A 22,587-nucleotide genomic window follows, 5' to 3' on the forward strand; every position below is an offset into this window, starting at 1 on the left:
TGTCCGATGTGGGCAGGGCTATACACAGTAACTAGTACACCTGCCAAAAGAGCTGGGTTCAAACCTAACTGTCTGTACCACTTTACCAGTGAGCTGATAATTTAAAAGGAAGTTTGAGCTAGGGGGATAGCCCAGTGGAACAGCATTTACCTGGCTGTTCGTGAGTCCCTAATCCCCTCCCCATGACCACACATTAGGTAAGCTCACTAATATTTTTATAAGGAAATAGCATCACTCTCTGGGGACAGATCAGGAGGAATGTCTATGGATTTGGGAAGACATAGAAATAATGACCAGAAGACAGCACCTTCAATTTTATTAATAATAAAAACTCAAAAAATTATATTCTGAACAATTTTTTCTATAACACAGTTCAATTTCAATATACAATTTAAGATTGTAAAATGCATTGTATAAAGGAAGGGCGAAACTTGAAGATAAATTTTTTTGGCTATAGAACGAAAATCGATGTGAGAAACCAAGAGTAGTGCTGGAGTTATCCACACTTGGTCTTGGGCAGGACTGTGTTCAGGACAGGATGGAGGCTGGGGAGATCAAGAATGCCTCACGAAGCAAATGGGTACTTCCATCTCAAGATGGCTCCGTCTGCGCTCACACTGATGATGTACTGGTTTCCTGGACTTATCCGGATGCCCATGATGTTGCCACTGTGTCCCACCCCAACGTGAGTCACTTCACCCTCATTATAATCCCAAACTTTGATCAGATGGTCATGTCCACCTGAAAGACAATTGCATGACATGGCTGACATAGGATGGTGAAACAGCTCTGACCTTATGTAACTGCTTCATTTTCAACATATTCCCCCACCCACCATGTGCTAACTGGAAGAAAGAAAAATCCATATTATATATAAAGTGTCTTCTTCATCTAAAAAAAAAATCTATGTATGTTGTAGTAAATTTAGAGTGGAAAAGAAAATACCACCCAGAATTAACCACTAAACACACCCCCAATTTTTGGTCCTTCCACTCTTTTCTCCACGAATGTAGAGGTGTATGCACCTCTGTGTGTGATTGGCATCTAGTGTGTATAGTTTGATATCCTTTTTTTTTTAATCAGTGTGTTTGTGGAACTTTGATTTATTTAAAGCACTTATTAATGTCCTGAAGAATCAGAGAGCCTGGCAGGAAATTGTATTAATGTTGTTCCAATGGCCGTGTCCTATGGTAAATGCCCCCCAGGAAACCTTGACTGGTTTGTTCATGGGAAGAGGTTGACGTATCACATTCTTCAACAACAACAAAAACAAATAAAACAAAACAAGACTCATGCTTCACACTTAAGTAAAAAAGATAGCAGAGGAGCTGGGAATGGTGACCTACCTAATATCCTGGCACTCAGGAGTCTGAGGCAGGAGGATCACAAATTCAAGGCCAGCAGGAGCTACATGTAGCAAGATGCTATCTCAAAACAAAACAAATTAAAACAACCAAAAATGCAGAGGAAAGCAACTAGAAGGCTCGGAACATTTGAAGGAAGGCTGGTTTCTACCCACAAAGAGCAAACCTCACAATGTAAAGTTTGGCTTTTCTCTTTGTCCTGAACAAATCTCTTTCTTCATTGAAGTGTGACTTTTGGACTTTTGCAGCCATGGTGGTAGGCTGTTCGGGGCTGAATGTTAACCAAGGTGTCCTTGAGACCCTTACTAGCTCTTCCAGTTGCCTCTCCCGCCTAAGAGTTCCTTGCCCTCCAAAATAAGAAACCCCAGTGGTTTTCTTATCTTATCTGGGACTGGGACTAACCTGTAACAAAATGTCCTCCTTCCTGAGTGATATCCATACCATTGATTGACCCAGACAAGGAACCTTCCAACTCTCTGATTACAGACCCATCAAATACTTCCCAGTAAGCAATCTGGAATGCAGGAGAGAGGCATTAGGCAGGAGTCAGTGCAGTGGAGCCATACACACACACACACACACACACACACACACACACACACACACACACACACACACACACACGTGCTAACAAAAGATGCTTCCACTTTACATAGAAAGTAGCAAAAATACACTGTAGGAGGGGATCAGTCGGAATTATAAATAGGCTATGGCGAGAGGGTGGAGGAACCATTTTGTTATTTTTAGTATTGGTTTTGAAATTTGCATGCTATTTAAAGAGATGTTGAGATGTGATAAACCTGGATTGTGACAGAAAGAGATTTTTGATAAGGCGAAGCAGATTGAGTCTGCTGCAACATATTTCACAGAGAAAAGAAGAGCCGCTGGGGGATCTGTTTCTGTGATCCGAGGAGGAGGGCCAAGCTGCAGGCCTAGTGGGAGGGGGAGTTCTTTCTTGGCAGGGTTTGGGGGACAGGGATTTGTGCCATTCTGACTGGACCCCACCTCGTCTTCACCTCATCTTTATTCACCACCAGACCCTAACTTGCCTTTCTGGTTCAAATCAACAACGTATTCCATAGGGTGGGATTTGAAGAAAATGAACACATAACCTTGGTCTCTGCCTGGAAATGGGAAACCAAGTTAGGAAAGATGGGTGGTGAGGACTGGACTGTCAATGTGGGGCCATGCTATTAGTTATGGGGGTCAAAATGCAAACATGCTCTAGCCCCTATGTAAAACGACATGCCATTTACATATAACCTATGCACATCCTCTATCTGTGTATGTTAATAAATTGTTCAGTAAAGATGCAATCCACCCCTCACCCCCACTTTAAGCATGTGCAGGCGCTCACAGCTGATTGAATCTGCAGACCTGAAACTCTGGGCTGTGGAGGGCCATCTGCGCTTACCTTCCTGTCTGTGCCACTGGTGATGATCTGGAATTCCTCGGGGTGATAACAAACACACTGGAATAGGGTGTTGGCCAGGATCATCTGATTCCTCCTGAGTCGCCTGAAAAGTAGATCCAAATGCTCTGAAACTCGACTTTCCCTCCCCTATAAAACATATTTATTATATAGTATGCAGTTGGGCAAGCTTGGATGGGGCCGTTTTTTTCTAAGTTTTCATGCTGCTCTCACAGTACCACTTTGTTGATGTTTTTTTATCAAAACAGACATCTGGGGGAACTGGAGAGATGGTTCAGTTTTTAAGAGCATGTGCTGCTCTATGCAGAGGACCTGAGTTTAGTTCCTGGAACTGCCATCAAGCCACTCACAACTGCCTATAAATCTAGCTCCAGGAAATCTGATGCCCTCTTTTGGCTTCACATGTACACACATATAATTTTTAAATTTTTTTTTAAATTTACAATTACACTTCTGACTACTCTGCTCTGTTCTTATGTCTCCTCCCACCACATCTATCAGCAAGAATCAGACGACCTGGGCAAATGGTGGTACCCCTTCCTAGAGATGGAGCATGAACCTAGAGAAACAGTAATTTCCAAGGAGAAGATGCTGGATTCAGAGCCAAGCTGCTACCTCTCACAATAATCTTGATTCTCCAGGCCACCGCTGAAGCCAAGTGACACTCTCTGGACACTGGGTGGCAAAGTGTGGGGAAAGACAGTTGTAATGGAGATGATTGGGCCCGCCCCTAAGGTCTAGAGTCTGGAGTCAGGAGGTTGTGATGGAGGCCCAGAGATCTATCTGTGTTTAAAACCAGCTTTTCCTTCCCACCAATGGTTATGTGCACACAAGTTTGAGAGCCCCGACCTTAGATACCATAGACAAGCTTAGGATATTTCAGACTTTGGTGAATTCAGGAATATGCATAGACTTCCCAGCTAAACATCCCTACTCTGAAAAATGGAAATCTAAAATCTGACACTTTTGTCAGTACTAACATGGTACAAGAAGAAATGTAAAGGTTTGGGGTTTTAGAGGATTTGGGGTCTTAAGATTAAGGATGCTGGGGGCTGGAGAGATGGCTCAGAGGCTAAGAGCACTGACTGCTCTTCCAGAGGTCCTGAGTTCAATTCTCAGCAACCACATGGTGGCTCACAACTATATACAATTCAATCTGATACCCTCTTCTGGCATGTAGGCAGGACACTGTATATGTGATAAATAAATAAATCTTTAAAACAAAAAGAAAGATTAAGGATGCTAAGCCTGTCCGAGAAGCACAACTGTATTGCTTCTCCGGAGCTGGTGTGCTGGCTGAACCATCAGCTTAGCTCCTGGCTGAAAATGCACCTGCTGCAGTTTCTTCTCATAGTGGAAGCTTTCAAACACGGTGTTTGAGCTGAGGAGTTTTAAAGGTTTTGGCACAAATTAAATACTCCTGTGGCACAAAACGAAGGTGCTAAAGATTTGAGGCAGTCACAAGCCAGCCACTGAAATAAACTCAGATACCCCATCTTGGCACACATTTTTCCAATGGGAAGGCCATGTGTCTATGGGTCTAGGCCTTGGACAAGCAACACCACATGGGAACTTAATTAGACATGCAGAAAACCAGGTGCCATCTATTCTATTCAATGAAAAGCTATATACAGATCTGGGTGTAGTGGCACATGCCTTTAATCCCAGTACTTGGGAGGCAGAGGCAGGCGGATCTCTGTGAGTTCAAGACCAGCCTGGTCTGTAAAACAAGTTCTAGGACAGTCTATTACACAAAGAAACCCTGTCTCAGAGAGAGGGAGGGGAGGGAGAAAGAGAAAGGGGGGGGGAAGGAGGGGAAAAGAAAAAAGGAAGGAAGGAAAAAAGAAAATCTACATATAAACAAAATCTCCGAGTGACTGAATATCTAAGTAGAGAGTCAGGCCCATCTAGAAAATGGGCTTGCTTTGCTTTGAGATTTTGTTTTGCTTTGCTTTGCTTGTGTGTGTGTGTGTGTGTGTGTGTGTGTGTGTGTGTGTGTGCTCGCGCGCGCGCGCACATGTGGAGGCCAGAAGTTGACAATGGTTGTCTTCCTCAGTCACTCTCCACCTGACACTTTTTAGAAGCAGGCTCTCTCACCCTAGAGCTCACTGGTTCAGCTACAGCAAGCCCCCAGGATCCTGTGTCTCTTCCTCCCAAGTGCTGAGATTACAGTCATGCACAACCATGCCTGGCTTTTACACAGGCTCTGGGGATTTGAAACCGGGTCCTTGCACTTACACTCCACCCACTAGACTGTATCCACAGCCCGCTTTTAGCTTTTTTAGTATATTACTTTAAAGTGCCCTGCTTTGCCTTCAGTCCTTACTTCCCTCTCTCTAGGCAGGGACATTTCAGGTGGGTATGGTGACACACACCTTTACCCACAGCCACTTGAGAGGCTGATGTGGAAGGATCTCTTGAGTCCAAGAATACAAGACCAGCCTGGAAATCACAATGGTACCCCATCTCAAAAAAAGGAAAGACATAGTCTTAGACCAACTATGCCTCCTTTGTCCCTCTGTACTTATTTCAGCCTCTTTAGACAATTTATACAAAGGCTATGCATCCCAGGAGTGATAGAAGGGTGATGGGTTGAAGGAAGATTGAGGTGGGGGTGGGATGAAGTTTGGTTCCTAAATAAAAACACAGCAAAAATTCCAACAGCCAAAAAATGAAAAATCATCTTTGGAAATTCTCTGGATGCTCCTATGATGAAGTTCACATGTTTTGGCCTCTATAGTTTGGCATTGCCATCTTCTATGGGTCTGTGATTTATTTGTAGTGTAAGCAGTCCCTGGAATGTGGCCAAATGAGGGGTAGCCTGTACCTCCCAGGGCAGGCTCATGACCTATCAAGATGACATGAAGACCTGTCTTCCCTGTAACTTTCCTTGTTAATGTGTTAATGTGCAAAATTTAGGTGGGATGGATTCATATTACATCACACTTCACTGCATGCATCTGGAAAACTACTGCCCTTTCTGCCTAGAAACTGCTGGTATTTAGTTCTTCCTGGAGACCATATTTTCCCCACTGGTATCTATAACCCTTGGACAGCCAGGGAGCCCAAGGCCTTCTCAGAACCTTTTACTAGAAATCCCTAGGAAATACACATTTGGGCATGTCTGAGACTGTTTCCAGAGAGTGTCAACTGAATAGTAAGGACCCACCCTGGAAGCAGGATTCCATGAACTTGGATCCTGAACTACATAAAGAAGGAACTGGTGCTATGGCTCAGTGGTTAACAGCACTGGCTGCTCTTCCGGAGAACTAGAGGACCAGGGTTCAATTCCTAGCACCCACATGGTGGCTCACCTTCAGGGGATCTGATGCCCTCTTCTTGTGTCTGCAGGCACCAGGCATGTATGTGGTACATAGACATACATGTAGTCAAAACATCTATACAGGTAAAATAAAAATACAGTCGTTCCCCCTCCCCCAAAAAAGAACCTTTAAGGGAGAAGACAAGACAAGCACCACATGCATTTCGAACACAATGACCAGGCACCTCACACCCTGCTGCCATGCCTCCCTACCTTAAAGGACTGACTGTGTTCTCCACACTGTGAGTCAAAATAAGCCCTTCATTTTACAACTCCTTAAGCTGCTTTTGTTAAATGTTTTGCCACAACAATGAGAAAGTAAACTAATACACCCCCTCTTTGGGATCTTGGCTATGTTCAGAGAATGCTGGCATGTTTGGCTTTTATAAGTATTGTGTTAGCCTCCCTATCCATCCCAGGTACCTACACAAGGTCCCAAATGATGCATGTCCCATCGGTGCTGGCAGTGACACACTCTTCATTGTTCTTCTTCACCCTGATACAGGACACAGAAGACTTGTGCTCCTTTAGAGCCTCCTCCAGCTTCTGGGTCTGGCAGCCTATCTGCCACACCCTTACCTGTGGGCCCCAAAGCACAGGCTAGCAACACAAACCTGGGACTTCGGAAGGGATGAAGTAAGACGCAGGGAGTGATTACATCTCTGCTGGGTGTGACTGTTTAATTCCCTATCCCCATCTCAGTCAGGCAGGGTGGGAATGTAACACTTCAGGGCAGGGACATGTACAAGATGTGACCGTCATCGCACAGAGTGTGGATGGTGGTGCTACCAATCTCAGACCTGCTTCTACTTTGAGATGGAGAAAATGATCAGGCTCCCACTCTGAGAATCAATATTGCAAGGGCTTCTGCTAAGCCCAGAGAAAGAACCTGTCTCCTCACTTATGCTGAGCATTGCTCTCAAATTTCCCGTGCCATCAGGAAAGCTCCTGCTGCCCAAAGCCATATTTAAACTTTCATATCAGCTGTTCAGCTTTACTCATTGGAAACCAATGTTATTCAGCTGCAGAGACTCTAATCGTCATTGTTTTTTTATCTATCGAGGAGGAGTCTCACTGTATAGCCCAGACTGCTCCTTGGACTTGGGGTGAGCTCCAGAGTAGCAGTAGGTATGTGCCACTGCACTAGAGCCCAATATCCATTTTTCTATGGCAAATATATTCCAATGCCTGCTTACTCTCCTGAAATGAAATTCACAAGTAAAACAATTGCCCATGCACACAATTTTAAAATTTAGGAATATATATATGTGTATGCATATACATATATGCACATAGCAACTTTTAATGAAAATAGAGGCCATGAATTTGAAAAAGAGCAAGGACAAAGATCTGGGAGGGTTCTGAGGGAATAAAGGCAAAGCCGGAATGATGCATTTTTAGAAAATCAGTATAGAAGCTGGGCATGGTGGTCCACACCTTTAATCCCTGATCTCAGGAAGCAGAGACAGGCAGGTCTCTGAGTTCGTGGCCAGCCTGGTCTACAGAGAGAGTTCCAGGACAACCAGGACTGCTACACAGAGAAACCCTGTCTCAAAGAAAAAAAAAAAAAAAAGAAAGAAAAAAATTAATTTACAATTTAAAAAAATTAAAAATCTGTAGAAACTATAAGAGGGGGATCTACAGTGGCTGAACTTGAAGGGGCAAGAAGTTGAGAGAAGGACTTGGAAAGTCTAACAAGCAGACCAAACACGATGCAGTTGTAAAGCATGATTTCTTTCTCCCAGAGTGACTGGACAGGTTTGGGTATCAGCAAGGCAAACACTCCTGAAGCACAAGGGAGCAAGTGAGGATTTGCAGATGTGGACCAGGATGTGGTGGAAACAATATGGGACTGAACCAAAGCCAGTGCTAGGCTTCCAAAGGCACAGAGCCGGGGAGGGACATGGGCTAGGGGTGGATGTGGCTGGTCAGGTGGAGAGGGTCCCGATGGAAAGGCCCATGAACATTTTAAATACAGGAAAATGGCTTTTCCCATTAGAGTATTGCTGTTTTCACTGTATACTTCAGGACTCCCAGGTACAGAGAGGTCACAGCCTGTGTCATGTGCTGGAAGAGGCAGAGGGGACATTTCAGCCCAGCCATTCACCTCAATTGCCTAGATTCTGCCAAGGGTTTCCCCAGGAGGCTGGGTTTCTTCACTCTGAAAAACTCTTCCCATGATAACTGAAAGGAGGACATCACCCACTCCAAACAGACTTTGGGATTCAAAAGAAAACAAAAACAAAAATGAGGGCATAGAGAGAAAGAGACCCCAAATAAGCCTGTGAGTGACAATGATTCGAAGAAAAAGTTGAATGTAACAACATTAAAACAGTGGCCAAAGCCAGGCGGTGGTGGCGCACGCCTTTAATCCCAGCACTTGGGAGGCAGAGGCAGGCAGATCTCTGTGAGTTTGAGGCCGGGCTGGACCGATAGCCTCCGAAACAATACAGAGAAACCCTGTCTCGTAAAAACGTGAAAAAAAAAAAAAAAACAGTGGCCAAGGCTAGCCTGGTGTCACACACCTTTAATCCCAGCATTTAGGAGGCAAAGTCAGGTAGAGCTCTGTGAATTCAAGACTGCTGAATTCAAGACAGGTTTACATTGCAAGTTCCAGGCCAGCCACAGGCTACTTAGTGAACTCTTGTTTAAAAGTAAAAAATATATATATATATATAAATGCCTATGTTAAATAATTGATTCTATATCACCTGCTTTAAGAAATAAGAAATACAGCCAGGCTTTGGTGGTGCACACCTTTAATCCCAGCACTCTGGAGACAGAGACAGGCAGATCTCAGTGGGTTCAAGGCCATCCTGGTCTACAGAATGAGTTCCAGGACTGGCTGGACTGCTTCATAGAGAAACCCTGTCTTGGAAAAGAAAGGAAGGAAGGAAGGCACGCAGGCAGGCAGACAAGTGACTCAGCTGTGGTTCTTGGAGGAGAGAATGAATCTGTCAAACTGACAACATATTAACTTGGATTCACAGGCTGTTTGCACTTCTGTATCCTAAGCATTCTTTCTATAAACAGGTAGATGTAATGTCTGTTTAAAGCATTAGGACTTGAATTTATGATGTATTGTATTTTACGAACTCATCAAAATCTTAACTTGACCCTTCCTGAAGTCTAGCACAGGTACACATTTAAAAATGAAAAGCAGAGGAAGGCTGACAAAATGGCTAAGCAGTTAACAGTGCTGACTGCTCTTCCAAAGGACCTGAGCTTGATTCTCATGGCCTGAGAAACGGCTAACAACTGTCTGTAACTCCAGTCCAGGGGACCCTATGCCTTCTTCTGGCCTCTTGGGGCACTGCACATGTGGCACACACGCATGCAAACACCTGTACATATAAAAAAAAGTAAATAAATAAAATGTTAAACTAAAACACAAGATAAAAATGAAAATGGGATAGCCTCCTGTGAGTAAATTGCTCTAAAATTTTTTAAAATCATTTTAGAACTGTACCTCCCCTTCTCCTCCACCACTGATGATCCGTTTACAGTCACTGGTGGTAGCAATGGCAGTCACTCCGATCCTGTGAGCGCTGCTGATGGCATACAACAGCCGGCCTGTCTCTGGAGCAAAGGCTCGGATTTTCCCATCATCCCATGCTGTCACAAGAAGGAGACAAAAGGCAGGTTGACACCATCGATATATTTGCCACCTTTCTCTGCTGATCGACAATCTCCTGAATCACCAACGAGAGTGAAAACTGGAAGAAAGGGTAGCGGAAGGAGAGGCTACCCTAGTAACTCCCCGTACCCGTCTAACCTTCTACCCTTCTCCCCAATCTCCCAAACTGGCCACACCTGGAAAGACAGAGAAAGCAGTTTGTCTGGAGTGCACCTGCCTGTAGGTGTACCTCATAGCTGGTGAAGGGGGTCTGTTTTCACTTCACTGTGAGTTGTAGATCTCTGCTGTCACCCATGTAATTATTTCTTATTATTATTACCATTGTTTGTTATTATTTGGGTGGGGTTTTCTGTTTTTTTCTGTTTTTGTTTTTTGTTTTTTGTTTTTTGGTTTTGGTTTTGGTTTTTCAGACAGGGTTTCTCTTTATAGCCCTTACTGTCCTGGAACTCACTCTGTAGACCAGGCTGGCAGATCCGCCTGCCTCAGCTTCCTAAGTGCTGGGATTAAAGGCGTGCGCCACCACTGCCTGTAGCCCACATAACTGTTAGTGGTAACACCAGGATGCATCAGTTCACAATTCCAAATAACCTCTGCCTCCTCATCCCCCCCCCCCCATTTCCGTTGTTATTTGAGACTGTCTCACCAAGTTCAAACTCTCAGTTCTCCTGCCCGGGCCTCTCAAGTCCACGCCCCACTCCCTCCCCCACCTTTAAGTCGGATACTCCTTCCCTGATCCTCACCGTTTTGCCACCTCAACAAAAGCCATCACTGCCCATCCAGTTGCTCAAGCTGAGAACCTCAGAGTCACCGTTGATTCTTGATTACTTTCTGTCCCAAGCACACAACTGCACAGGCAGTCCATCAGGAATTCCCATCAGCTCTGCTATTACAAACATCTGGCCTCTGACCTCCTTCCTTCACTTCTGCTGGCACCACCCCATGCAAGCCTCCTCTCTCTTGAACCCTCTCAAGAGCTCCTCCCCTGAACTCCTGCTTACAATTAAAACCAAGTCCCCTTCCTGATCAAGACCTCCCCAAAGTTTTCCCCACTGTCCTAGAATCAAAATCCAGCTTTAAAAAAAATTTGAGTTTTTTAACTGGGCAATGGTAAAGCACACCTTTAATCTCAGCACTCAGGAGGCAGAGGCAAATGGATCTCTGTAAGTCTGAGGCCAGCCTGGTCTACAAAGTGAGTTCCAGGACAGCTAGAGCTGTTACACGTAGAAACCTGTCTCAAAAAAATTTTTTTTATTCTTTTAAAAGTAGGTGTATGTGTAGGAGTATGTATATGTCACTGCAGGTGCCCAAGGAGGGCAGAAGAGAGCATTGAATCCCTGGACCTGAATTAGTAAGTGGTTGTGAGCTGCCTGGCGTGGGTGCTAGGAACTGATCTCTGCAAGCCCAGTGTGCACACTTAACCAACGAGTCTTCTCCCTAGCCCGTAAATCCAACTCTATTGTGCACACTACCTCCTATGTGCTGCCCACTTACATCTTCAGCTTCTCTGCTATCACTCTTCCTGACTCACTGGCACTCCAGACACACTGACATTCTTGCCGCTCCCTAAATAAATACACCAAGCGAGTTTCCACCTCCAACCCTCTCTGCACTCCCTATCCCCTCTGCCTGGAATACATTTCTCCAGGTCTGTGTAGGGCTGGCATTTGATCATCAGCTTTAGTGGTGTTTCTTGTGCGTGGCAATTTTAAATAGGATGCTCAAGGTAGATCCTGTTTCAGCAAAGACATGAGGAAGTAAGAGGGGATGAAGAGATAAGCTATGCAGGTGTTTGGAGGAAGAACATTCCAGGCCAACTGAAAGCTAGAGTAAAACCTGCATGCCCAGTGTGTTTGCAGACGAGGGGAGACGCAAACACTGCAGGGGAGGTGTGCAGGTTGGGAAGAAGAGATAAGAGGAGATGGGGAGGGGAGTAGAGAAGGTCCTACAGGGCCTTGCAGGTCTTTGTCCTTCGTGGGGGAAGAGACTTGAAAGGCCCAGCGAATGGCAAGACCTAATTTAACATTTTAAAATAGACCTTTCTATGTGGAGCATACACTAGGGAGAAGATAGACTGGAGGGCAAGAGAAGAGGCAGACAGGAGCAATAGGAGCTACTGGGGTGATCTAGAAGAGCCGACAATGGCCAGAACCAGGGTGGAGATGATGACCAGCGATGGAACTATGGCTGCCCTTTGAGATAGACCCACAAGAGCGCATGGATAAAGGGGTAAGAGAAACAGAATGCAAGCAAGGATGACTCTAAGATTCCCTTGTCCAAGGACCTGGGCACAATGGAAGCCACTCAGGGGGCAAGGAGGAAACAGAGTCAAAGAAAGAGGGGATGGACTCCTAGGTCTCTATTTTAATAGCTTTCCTCAGATCCACTTGGCATTCTCTTGGTGTAAACCAATACATTTATTTTTGACCACTGGGGAAATTTGATATAGGTGACTCATAAGATGGTATTAAGAAACTATTGCTTCATAGGAAAATATTTTTAGAGATATATACAGAAATATATAAAGGAGGAATAATGTGGTATCTATAATTTGGGAGGGGATTGGTTTCTTGAGTCAGGGTATCCTATAGCCCAAGCTAGCATCAACCTTGCTATATAACCAAGAATGATCTTGAACTCCTAATTTCCCTGTGTCTGCCTCCCAAGTGCCATAATACTAGGTGTTCACCATCATACTCAGCTCATAGTATCTATCATTTTCGTTAAAAAGTCAGTTTTGGCCTAAATTGTGTTCCAGGGGATCTAGTGCCTTCTTCTGCTCTGTGGACACCAGAGAGGCATGTGGTACACAGACATACATGCAGACAAAACACCCATACACATGTAAATAAATAAATAAATAAATACATAAGTGCTTTTTACCAGCATTAAGAGGTAGACTCTGAAAGAGCAGGAGCTCAAGTGTGGGGACAACAGACCTTGGCCAGAGACCCACTTCCCCATCAGCCTGGGACCAGGCAGCTGTCAGACAATGTTTACTAAAAACATGTTTACTGAAAACAATACAGTGCCCGGGGCAATAAGTTCCTGAAAAGGGCTCGCCCTCAGGAACACCCTGACCTCGACCTTTTCCAAAGACTAACTGCCACTTTCTGACCCACCTACCACCGCTTCTGGTGTCAGGGTATATAATAACCAGCCAGGATAGGAATAAAGGAGAGCCTTCTTGAGGAGCCTTCTGGTCTCTGTGTCATCAATCCCGACACCATCTGCACATTCTTGGATACAGGCTGCGCAGCGGGCGAGGCACTCAAGGTCATCCTCAGCTACATAGCAAGTTCAAGACCTTTGTGGGGGAAAAGACTTGAAAATCCCAGCTAATGGCAAGACCTAATTTAACATTTTAAAGCAAACCTTTAGTTTCTATGTGGCATATAGACTAGGGAGAAGACAGACTGTGAGCAAGAGTAGAGGCAAACAGGAGGCAGACAAGAACTACGTGGGGGGTGGGGTGGGGGTGGGGGTTGTGATCAGGGTGATCTAGAAGAGCTGGCAATTGCTTGAGCCCCCTTAGAACAAACAAACAAAAGCAAAACAAAACTATGTGCATGTGTATAGAGTTGTATCCATGAATGTAAAATTAAAAAGAATTATTTGGGCCAGCTGTGGTGGCACATGCCTTTTAATCCCAGCACTTGGGAGGCAGAGGTGAGTGAATCTCTGAGTTAGAGACCAGCCTGGTCTATGGAGTGAATTCCAAGACAGTCAGGGTTACACAGGGAAACCTGTGTTGGGGGGGGGGAGGGTTCTTTGAAGCACATCTTAGTTTGAGTTGGATTTTTCTCTCTTACACAAATTAGTTCTAATGCACACACTATGCCTCCAATCCAGTTCAGCGTCGACTATTCCCCTACGAGAAAAAAACATCCCTGGAAAGTGAAACAGTTTGAGACATGGTTCTTCCCACCTAGGAAACCTCCTGGGAACTCCAAGGAGAGGCTAGACCCTAAGGGAAGGGGAATGGGTGGCAGAAGGCTGTCCCTGATGATCCATAGGCAGACATTAGTGGAGAATGAGAATGACAAGAACTGAAACCTCAGCCAGAACCTAGATCCAAACCTCCATTGGAAGCAACTACCAGATTTTCTGTGGTCTGGTTGCTGGTTTGAGACAGGATCTCATGTAGCACAGGCTGGCCCCTAGAACTCAGGAATAGCCTCGAAATCCTGATGCTCCCTCCTCCACCTTGTAGGCACGTGCACCATGCACATCCTGTCACCTGAGATGATGCTCCTGCCATCTCTCATGAAGTCGATGCCATGACAGGTCATGTTGGGCACAGTGATCCGAAGCAGCTCCCGATTGGTTATTGTGTGCCACACCCTGATGTCTTTCTTGGCACATGTAGCAAACAGCTCAGCGGTACCACTACAAAGAAGCCATCGAGGGATAAGCCATCAAAGAAGCGCACTGTTCATTCGGTGTGAATTTGCTATCAAATGTGCCTCACAAGGATGTGGGACAGGATGCCCTTTGCATATCGATTCCCTGAAGGTGTGAATTACAGGTTTCTTGTGTGGGGGAGACATTCCGTCAATTCCTCACATTCTCTGCGGAAAATCTTTATCTTTTGTCATTGTTTCACTTTTGGAAGAGTTGCGACAAAGTTGTTTATAAAGAAACGTCAATTTGAAGTCTTTCCAAATCTTGATAAATTGGGGAAATAGTCACATTTATTTTAGATTACTTTTGGGGGTATGATTGACACACACACACAAATCTCTATGTATGTGTGGTGTGCATCTGGATTAGTATGGAGGCCTATATACACCTAGCAAAGCAGCATTACTTGAGATAAATATATCCATGAAATATCTTTACTAAGGGGAAATTCCAATGAAGTTGAAAAGACCTTATTAAGATTACACAGAATAAAATGGCAACATTTACATTTACACCCCCCTTATTGTTCAGTTCTGAGAAAATAAATTGTGAATTAAAAAAAAAGTATTCCTGCCGGGCAATAGGGGTGCACGCCTTTAATCCCAGCACTTGGGGGGCAGAGGCAGGCAGTCTACAAGAGCTAGTTTCAGGACAGCCTCCAAGACCACAGGAAAACCCTGTCCGGAAAAACTCAAAAAAAAAAAAAAGTATACCTGAGTAACTGGTCAGTCAGGCTGTGGGGAAAGGGTCACTTTACATGGGGTGTAAATTATCAAAGTGTGAGATGATTATAGATGACTCTACTTTTGATAAGCAAGAGGGTGACATTAGGGTAAAAAAAAAATCTGATTTATAAGTGTAAAAGTTCGGGCTGGAGAGATGGCTCAGCGGTTAAGAGCACTGACTGTTCTTCCAGAGGTCCTGAGTTCAATTCCCAGCAACCACATGGTGGCTCACAACCACCTTGAATGAGATCTGGTGCCCTCTACTGGCATGCTGAAGATTGTATACATAATAAATAAAATTTAAAAAAAAAAAAAAAAAAAAAAAAAAAAAATAAGTGTAAAAGTTCTCCTCAGTCTCTGGGAAGACCAAAGCTAAATTTTGATCTAAACACTCCTTGTGCAATTTCTCCATTTCATCATAAACATATTTCAAAGATGCTAGAGCCTCTCCAATTTTAAGGTTTACTCACTTTAGAATTAATAGGAAAAAAACACAAGTAGCCCCCAACTGCACACTGAGCAGGGTTCAGGGTTGCAATTAGGTGGCAAAAGAGAACTCCTAAGAGTCATCCTCTGACCAACACGTGCGCACCGTGACACACAAGCAGCTGTATACACACACAGATACACAGATATACACTCAAGTAAATAAAGTCTAAAAACAACAAAGAAAATAAAATCACATAAACCCAAATGGGGTTGGCATTTACATAAAATTAAAAGTACAGTTTTGAAAAATATCCTCATAGAGGCTGGAGAATTGGCTTAGTAGTTATGAACACACGATTATCTTCCATGGAACTTGAGTTTGGTTCCCAGCACTCAGATTGTGTAGCTTATAAGAGAATACACACACACACACACACACACACACACACACACACAGAGAGAGAGAGAGAGAGAGAGAGAGAGAAAGAGAGAGAGAGAGGATAAAATCTTTAAGTCTATCCTTAGAAAAAGCACTAAAACTAGAGATTTTTATAGATGGACTCCACCAGACTCCTTGGAAAAAGAGGGGACATTGAACCTGGTAAGAAAGTGACCCACTTTCCAACACAGATTCACTTCAATGGGAAACACCAGCCCCCACCCCTTAGAAAAACCGGAAAACCAGAAACCAAAGGACTCAGAGAACCAAAACTACAGTCCACTCCATCAGGGATTGGGTTCTAAAATAAGCTTGCATCTGTAGAACGATGATGTTGGTATCTACCCTCAAGCTAAACAGGGGAAACTTCACGGGGAAGACTTTGCTAAATAGGATCACTTGCTTCAAAATCAAGTAGTGCCATGTGGTGACTCAAGCTCCTTTAAATATCAGAGCTACTGATGGAGAGTTGACTTCGGGGAGATTATCAGGAAAAGCAGCCATTATATAGCCCAGGAGACCTTGTGTCTCTCACCAAAAAAATAAAAAATAAAAAAATAAAAAAGAAAGAAAGAAAGCCTACCAGATCAGGAAGACCCAGGGACACCAACACATGACTGGAATGAAACATGAAAACAGATGTCTCCGTATGTGGTGGTGCTTGCCTGTCATCCCAGCATGTAGGACACAGAGCCTGGGGAATCTGGAGTTCAAGATTCCACCCAGCCTTGGATATATGAGGTCCTGTCTCAAACAAATAAAATCCAGCTTGAAAAAAAGGTACTTCAGTGATTTTTTTTTTCTCAGAAGGCATTGGAAAATCACAGAAAAGGTCTCTTGGGAATGTGTCTTTTCCACAATGGATTTACTTAAGAAGTCAGCATTTTACATTTATTTATTTATTTTTCTGTGCACATTTGCTTGCACCACTGCAGATGTGTGTAGGTTGTAGTGCAATTTGTGAAAGAGATTCTGCTGCTCTATTGTGTGGGTCCAAGGATTGTTAAAACTCACCTAATCAGGCTTGGCAGCAAGTGCCTTTACCTACCTAATAAGGCCATCTCACTTGCCCAAAATCAATCCAACATTTAAAAATAAAAGTCCAAACTAGAGGAAGGAAAACCAATGTAACTGCATGGCGAAGGTAATTAAAAACAAAACAAAAATAAAACCAACAACATCTATTAGAAGGCTGGAGAGATGGCCAGCAGTTAAGAGCACTGGCTGCTCTTCCAGAGGACCCGGGTTCCAATTCCTGACCCACCACACAGTGGCTCACAAGAGTCTGTAACTCCAGTCCCAAGGAATCTGATGTCCTCTTCTGGCCTCTGCAGGTATTGCATACATGTGGTACACAGACATAAATGCAGCCAAAACACCCATACACTTAAAATACAAATAAATAAATCTCTCTAGGTCCAATAAAATAATTTAATACACTGGAAAAGTATCATCAGGAAAATAATTCTTGAAAGTGCTTGAATAAAATGAGATTCCTTTGCACACTGCATCACATTTCTACATTCTAAACATTCCTTTTCTACTTACAATGGAAAGACAATGTCCTGGACAGCTTCAAAGTGACAAGTCGCAATGAGAGTCTCTTTGAAATCGGTGAAGTTAACACGATAGATGTGTGATTCCTCTGTGCCTACAAAGAACTGGTGCCCTTCTCCCCGGAGCGTGATAGAAGTGATACCACCTTGCAGCTGAATTTTCCTTTGGAGAGAAGCACAAAGATGAAAGAGAGTCACTCAGCCAGCAAGCATTTGCTTATCTGATTGCAGGGGACACAAGTGAGCCGTGTGGTGTGGGACAGGCCCTCAAGGAAGTGACACAGCTGAGATATTTGCAATGTTGCACATCCACGATCAGGAGGGAAGGAGTTGTCAGTGTAGGTTAAAACCATCAGAACGTCTATCAGGGAGGTGTGATCTGAAATGGTTTGTACAAAGTGGGCTAGCTCATGGGCACAAATGCTCAGGGTAACCCATTTCTGAAAGATAACCTGAAAAATTTGGGGGAGACATCATATTCCTGGTATCATGTTTCAGTGTAGTGTACAACCAAGTTATGAACTTATGAAAAGGGCGTTGTGCCTCTAGGTCACAGTGGTTGGCTTTGGTTTGGTTTAACGTGAACGTTTTCATGGGAAACAAACCACTAGCCAAGGTGATTTAGCTACACATTTAACAGCAAGATGAAATTCTTTTTTTTTTTTTTTGGTTTTTCGAGACAGGGTTTCTCTGTGGCTTTGGAGGCTGTCCTGTAACTCACTCTGTAGACCAGGCTGGTCTCGAACTTACAGAGATCCGCCTGCCTCTGCCTCCCGAGTGCTGGGATTAAAGGTGTGCGCCACCAACACCCAGCTAAGATGAAATTCTTTAACCAGATAAGATTCTCTTTTAAGCAGGACCTCACTGGGTAGCTCTGAATGGCTTGGAACTCTGTGTAGAACATGTTGGCCTGGAACACACAGAGATCCCCCTGCCTCTGCCTCCAGAGTGCTGGGATTAAAGGTGTGAGTCACAATACTTGGCAAATATGATTCTTCCGATATCATTTAGTTGTTGGATTTGAGCAAAATTCTCTATAGTGCAGTGGTTCTCAACCTTCCTAATGCTGCAACCCCTTAACACAGTTCCTCATGTTGTAACACGAAAAAGAAAAGACCCAGAGACAGATATTGGGGTTCAAACTGAAGATCAGGGAAGAAAAGTGGCCACTACTTGAAGTAGTTCATGCCACTTCCTCAGGCTGAATGGCCTAATCCTGCTGCCTCTTCTCAGTGTGGCTGGAGAATCCTGAGGCTTCAGTGTCTTCCTATCCTCAAGGAGACTGGAGAATGAATGCCTGATACTGAGACTTTGAACCCATCTTACATACTTCCCTAATGCAGGGATTAAAGGCATATAATTCAGGGGTTGAGATCATCTTTGTGTGAGCTGTTTCTCTTTAAGACTGGATCAATCTTGAATAGATCTGGGTGGCCTTGAACTCAGAGATAGGTCTAATTCTTAATCCTAAATCCTAGGATTAAAGGCGTGTACCACCACTTCCTAGCCTCTGGCTACTGGGATTAATGGTGTATGCCTGGCTTCTATGGCTTGTGGCTGACTTTGCTTTCTGAATGCTCAGGCAAGCTTTAATAAATCATAAATAATATATCACTACATGTTGTAGTGACCTCAACCACAAAATTATTGAGTTGCTTATTCATAACTGTAATTTTGCTATTATTATTATGAATTGCAATGTAAATGTTTGATATGCACATGGTCTTAGGCAACACTCAGGTTGAGAACCACTGTTCTAGTGGGTCTCTATCTACCCCAATTCTGTGGGTTCAGAACTCACTTGATGGGTTTGTAGCTGGGACTTTTGCAGAAGACCAGCAAGCCAGCTCCAGAGCCGACCAACAAACCACCCATCTTCAGGCACTTGACAGCTGACACTCCCTAGGGGGAGAAACAATGCTATGAAAGGACCAAAGCATTTTGTCATTAAAAATCAATGCAACACCCGACACAAGAGAGCACGGTGGAGGCCACATCTACTCTGCACATATTGTTTGGTGAAGATCATGATGTGTCTCCAGGTTGGCCAAGAGCATTCCAGCTACGGGTTGATGTATTAGGAGGTAGCCTTCCTTTGCCATCTTTCCTCTCTAAGATCACCTGTGCATTTGAACATAGTGAATAGGAATCAGTCCATCCACTCAAATTCAGTGACAGCAGGAGGCCTAAGCATGGCCTCGAAATATAGTTCTTCAGTCGCCATGGTTCCCACCATAACCTAATTCTATATTAATATAATGCAGGGTCCAAATTGACACTCAAAGACAGTATGGGGGATTTCTTAGTGACTACATTTTCTGAGCTAAGGCATATGGCATACAATCTTACCAATAGTTGAAAACACATTTAAGATTCCAGACAGTCTTCAAATAAATGGCAGAATGATGGACAGTTTGTAGTATGCTCCATAAGGATCTAATTTAAAATTTGCATGATTGCCATAGTTTGAGTGTAGCCCCCCAACAAGTATTTATGATGAAACCTACATCCCAATGCAACATTGTTGGGAAGCAGAATGAAGACTGAGCTCTCTGGGACTTCCTGGGACTCTAGCACCACATTGGTACTGCTGAGACAAATAGCGTCATGGATTGAACAACTACCAGATCCCTGGCCTCTCTATCAGGAGACAGGCATTGTTGGACGACTCAGACCACAGCCTATAAGTCATACAAATAAATCCCCTTTATATATTTATGTTCAATCTATTGGTTCTGTTCCTTTAGAGAACTCTGACAATACAACATCTTTCCTGGATTGTGTCTTACATGTTATATTTAAAATGTCATTACTAACCTTTAGGTCATGCTATTTTTTCTGTAATTATCTTTTGTATGTCTTATATTTAGCTCTGTGATCCATTTTGAGCTCATCTGTAAAGGGTTAAGTTCAACGTCTGGATTGCTGTGAGGGCTTGGGGTGCATGTTTTGAACATACGGGTGTCCACTTGTACAAGAACTGCCTTTTCACCACTGGATGTCTTTATGCCTCTGTCAGATAATGTTAAGAATATTCGTGCAGGTCTATTTCTGAGCTGTTTTGTCTGCTTTTTCATTAAAACCACACTATCTTTATTACTGTAGACTTGTTGTAAGCTTTGGAATTAGGCCCTCTAACTCCTCCAACTTAGCTCATTGGTGCTATGCTGGCTGCTCTGGGACTTTTGCTGCTTTTTATCACTGTTAGAATCAGTTTCTCAGTATCTATAAATCTATAATTAACCTTGGGTTTAGGTCACGATTACATTAAATTTGCAAATCCAATTGGAAGAACTGGCTTTGTGTGTGTGTGTGTTGATTTGTTGTTGTTTGTTTTTTTTTGTTTTGCTTTGTTTTTGAGAAAAGCTCTCATGTATCTCGGGCTGGTCTTGAACTCACAATATAGCCATGGATAACTGTGAACTACTGATCCTTCTGCTACTACCTCCCAAGTGCTGGGAGCCCAGGCATAAGCTCACCAGTGCAAGAACTGACATTTAAAGAAGACAGAGTTTCCCTACCCATAAACACAAAATATTTCTCTACTTTTTCTTCTTTGATTACTTTCATTTGCTTTGTGGTTTTTCTCACTGAGACCTTGTAAAACACCCTGTTGTAATAATTACTGTTATCATCATCATGGCCAACTTGTTCCAATGTACTATATATCTATCTAATAGGCTGATTGTAAACTGTGATAATCCTTTGCCTCTCTCTTCAGAGAATATTTAAGTAGAGTTTTAAAATGAATAACTGCCCAAGGTCCTTTGACTTTCAAGCAAGGCACCCTGAGTGCCACATCTTATCTTTTTATCCCTCAAGCAGTCTTTTCTTTCCAGCCATGTGAAAGCTGAGCTAGAATTACTGCTGTGTAGGGTGAACCCTCACTCCTGAAAGGATCAGCAATGCAGAAATTGGTAGGAAGCTTAAATGCCAATGGTTTGTGGGGCGCTACCATCCCAGCATCTGTTTTGTAGAGGAACTTAGTTTCCAAGTACTGTTCATGCATAAACAAACAAACAACAACAACAAAACCAACCAGTCAAGCAAACAAACAGAAACTATGCTAATCAGTAGTTTCCAAGTAGTATTTTCAGATGAACTTTGGAGGCCTAGCAGGCCTTGGAACAGGCAGAGCTCTAGGCTATGCCTCCCTTTCCTCTGATTGGCCTTGTTTTATCTGCTTAGTATTAGAATCAGTCCCTTCTAAATAATTTTTAAAAATTGATCGAGGTCCTGCTTTGATCTCCTATAGAATTATTTCTGACTATTCCTCTATGTGTATTATCTGTATCATGGTTTCTTCCCAATTTTTGTGGATTTCTTTAAAAGTTTGAATAATAAATGATGATTTGATTAAGGAGACTGACATTTCCCCAAGAGGATTGCATAGTATTTCAGTTTCCTGAGAATGTCTGGTAAGTGGGAAAGTAGCTGTGCTTCCATAGGAACCATCTGTTCTGAAATCAGAAATGAGACAGGCAGGTGCAGGACTCGGCACACAAACTTTCCAACTCCAACTGTTTAGTGGAACAGCCCTTATAACTTCCTGGGCACAGGAGAGATAGCTGTCCTTATTGCTAAAGTCCTCATTCCGTGGTGAGTCTTTCATTTTTGTTTCAATGTTAGCATTGCTTACTGAAGTTTTGATGAGAATTGTTGGGAATCCTGGAACTATGCACTGTTGATGATTTCTTGGTCCTATGAAAGACATAGCATCACTGAGGCTAAAAATCTAAGGTTTAGTTATTAGAGTTGAACACATACATACATACATACATGCGTACATGCATACATACACACATCAAAAAGCACCCCTCTCTCTCTGTCTTGTAAATGACAACTGGACTGGTACCAATGTAGCTCCAGCTCACAAAGAAACAGATCTTGTGCTTTGAAGAAGGGGAAATGGGCAAGGTACTGATTGATACCCTACAGTGACACCTAGGAACATCTTCACCCTGAAGAAAACCAGAGAGTAGGGCTTGGAGAACCGGCCAGTGCAGCTTGCCAACTTGGGTGTGGCTCTGCAACCATTGCTAATTTGTCTTTTTCCCCCCAGTGTACTTTTCCTTAATGAAAGCCTTTTTTGTCAGTGGAGGAAGAAAATGACAACAGGGAGGACCAGATCATACCTTGCTAGGTTCTACTCACCAAGCTAAACTTGTCCTTAGCAGGCCCATTGTCTGCCAGCAGTTTGGTTCTGGGATTCATTTTTAGAATGTCCCCGGTTGTAGTACCAAGGTAGAAAAAGCTGTCATCGTCAGCCATCTGGGAGGTCA

General features: G+C 43.5%; 1 protein-coding gene across 1 annotated transcript in view; it reads right to left on the reverse strand.

Moving 5' to 3' along the window:
- Positions 1-299: 299 nt before the first annotated feature.
- Cfap52 (cilia and flagella associated protein 52) overlaps positions 300-22,587 on the reverse strand; it is a 38,203-nt gene continuing 15,915 nt past the window's right edge. Inside the window, exons 6-14 of the mRNA XM_005067596.4 lie at positions 22,460-22,576; positions 19,107-19,207; positions 17,298-17,468; positions 13,993-14,141; positions 9,588-9,733; positions 6,546-6,697; positions 2,779-2,881; positions 1,767-1,878; positions 300-741 (exon numbers count right to left, since the gene is read on the reverse strand). Of these exons, the coding sequence (XP_005067653.3) occupies positions 566-741; positions 1,767-1,878; positions 2,779-2,881; positions 6,546-6,697; positions 9,588-9,733; positions 13,993-14,141; positions 17,298-17,468; positions 19,107-19,207; positions 22,460-22,576 (1,227 nt within the window). The 3' untranslated portion in view covers positions 300-565. The remainder of the gene's footprint in view (positions 742-1,766; positions 1,879-2,778; positions 2,882-6,545; positions 6,698-9,587; positions 9,734-13,992; positions 14,142-17,297; positions 17,469-19,106; positions 19,208-22,459; positions 22,577-22,587) is intronic.

Source organism: Mesocricetus auratus, unplaced genomic scaffold (assembly GCF_017639785.1).
Source record: "Mesocricetus auratus isolate SY011 unplaced genomic scaffold, BCM_Maur_2.0 Super-Scaffold_100007, whole genome shotgun sequence".
Classification (NCBI taxonomy): domain Eukaryota; kingdom Metazoa; phylum Chordata; class Mammalia; order Rodentia; family Cricetidae; genus Mesocricetus; species Mesocricetus auratus.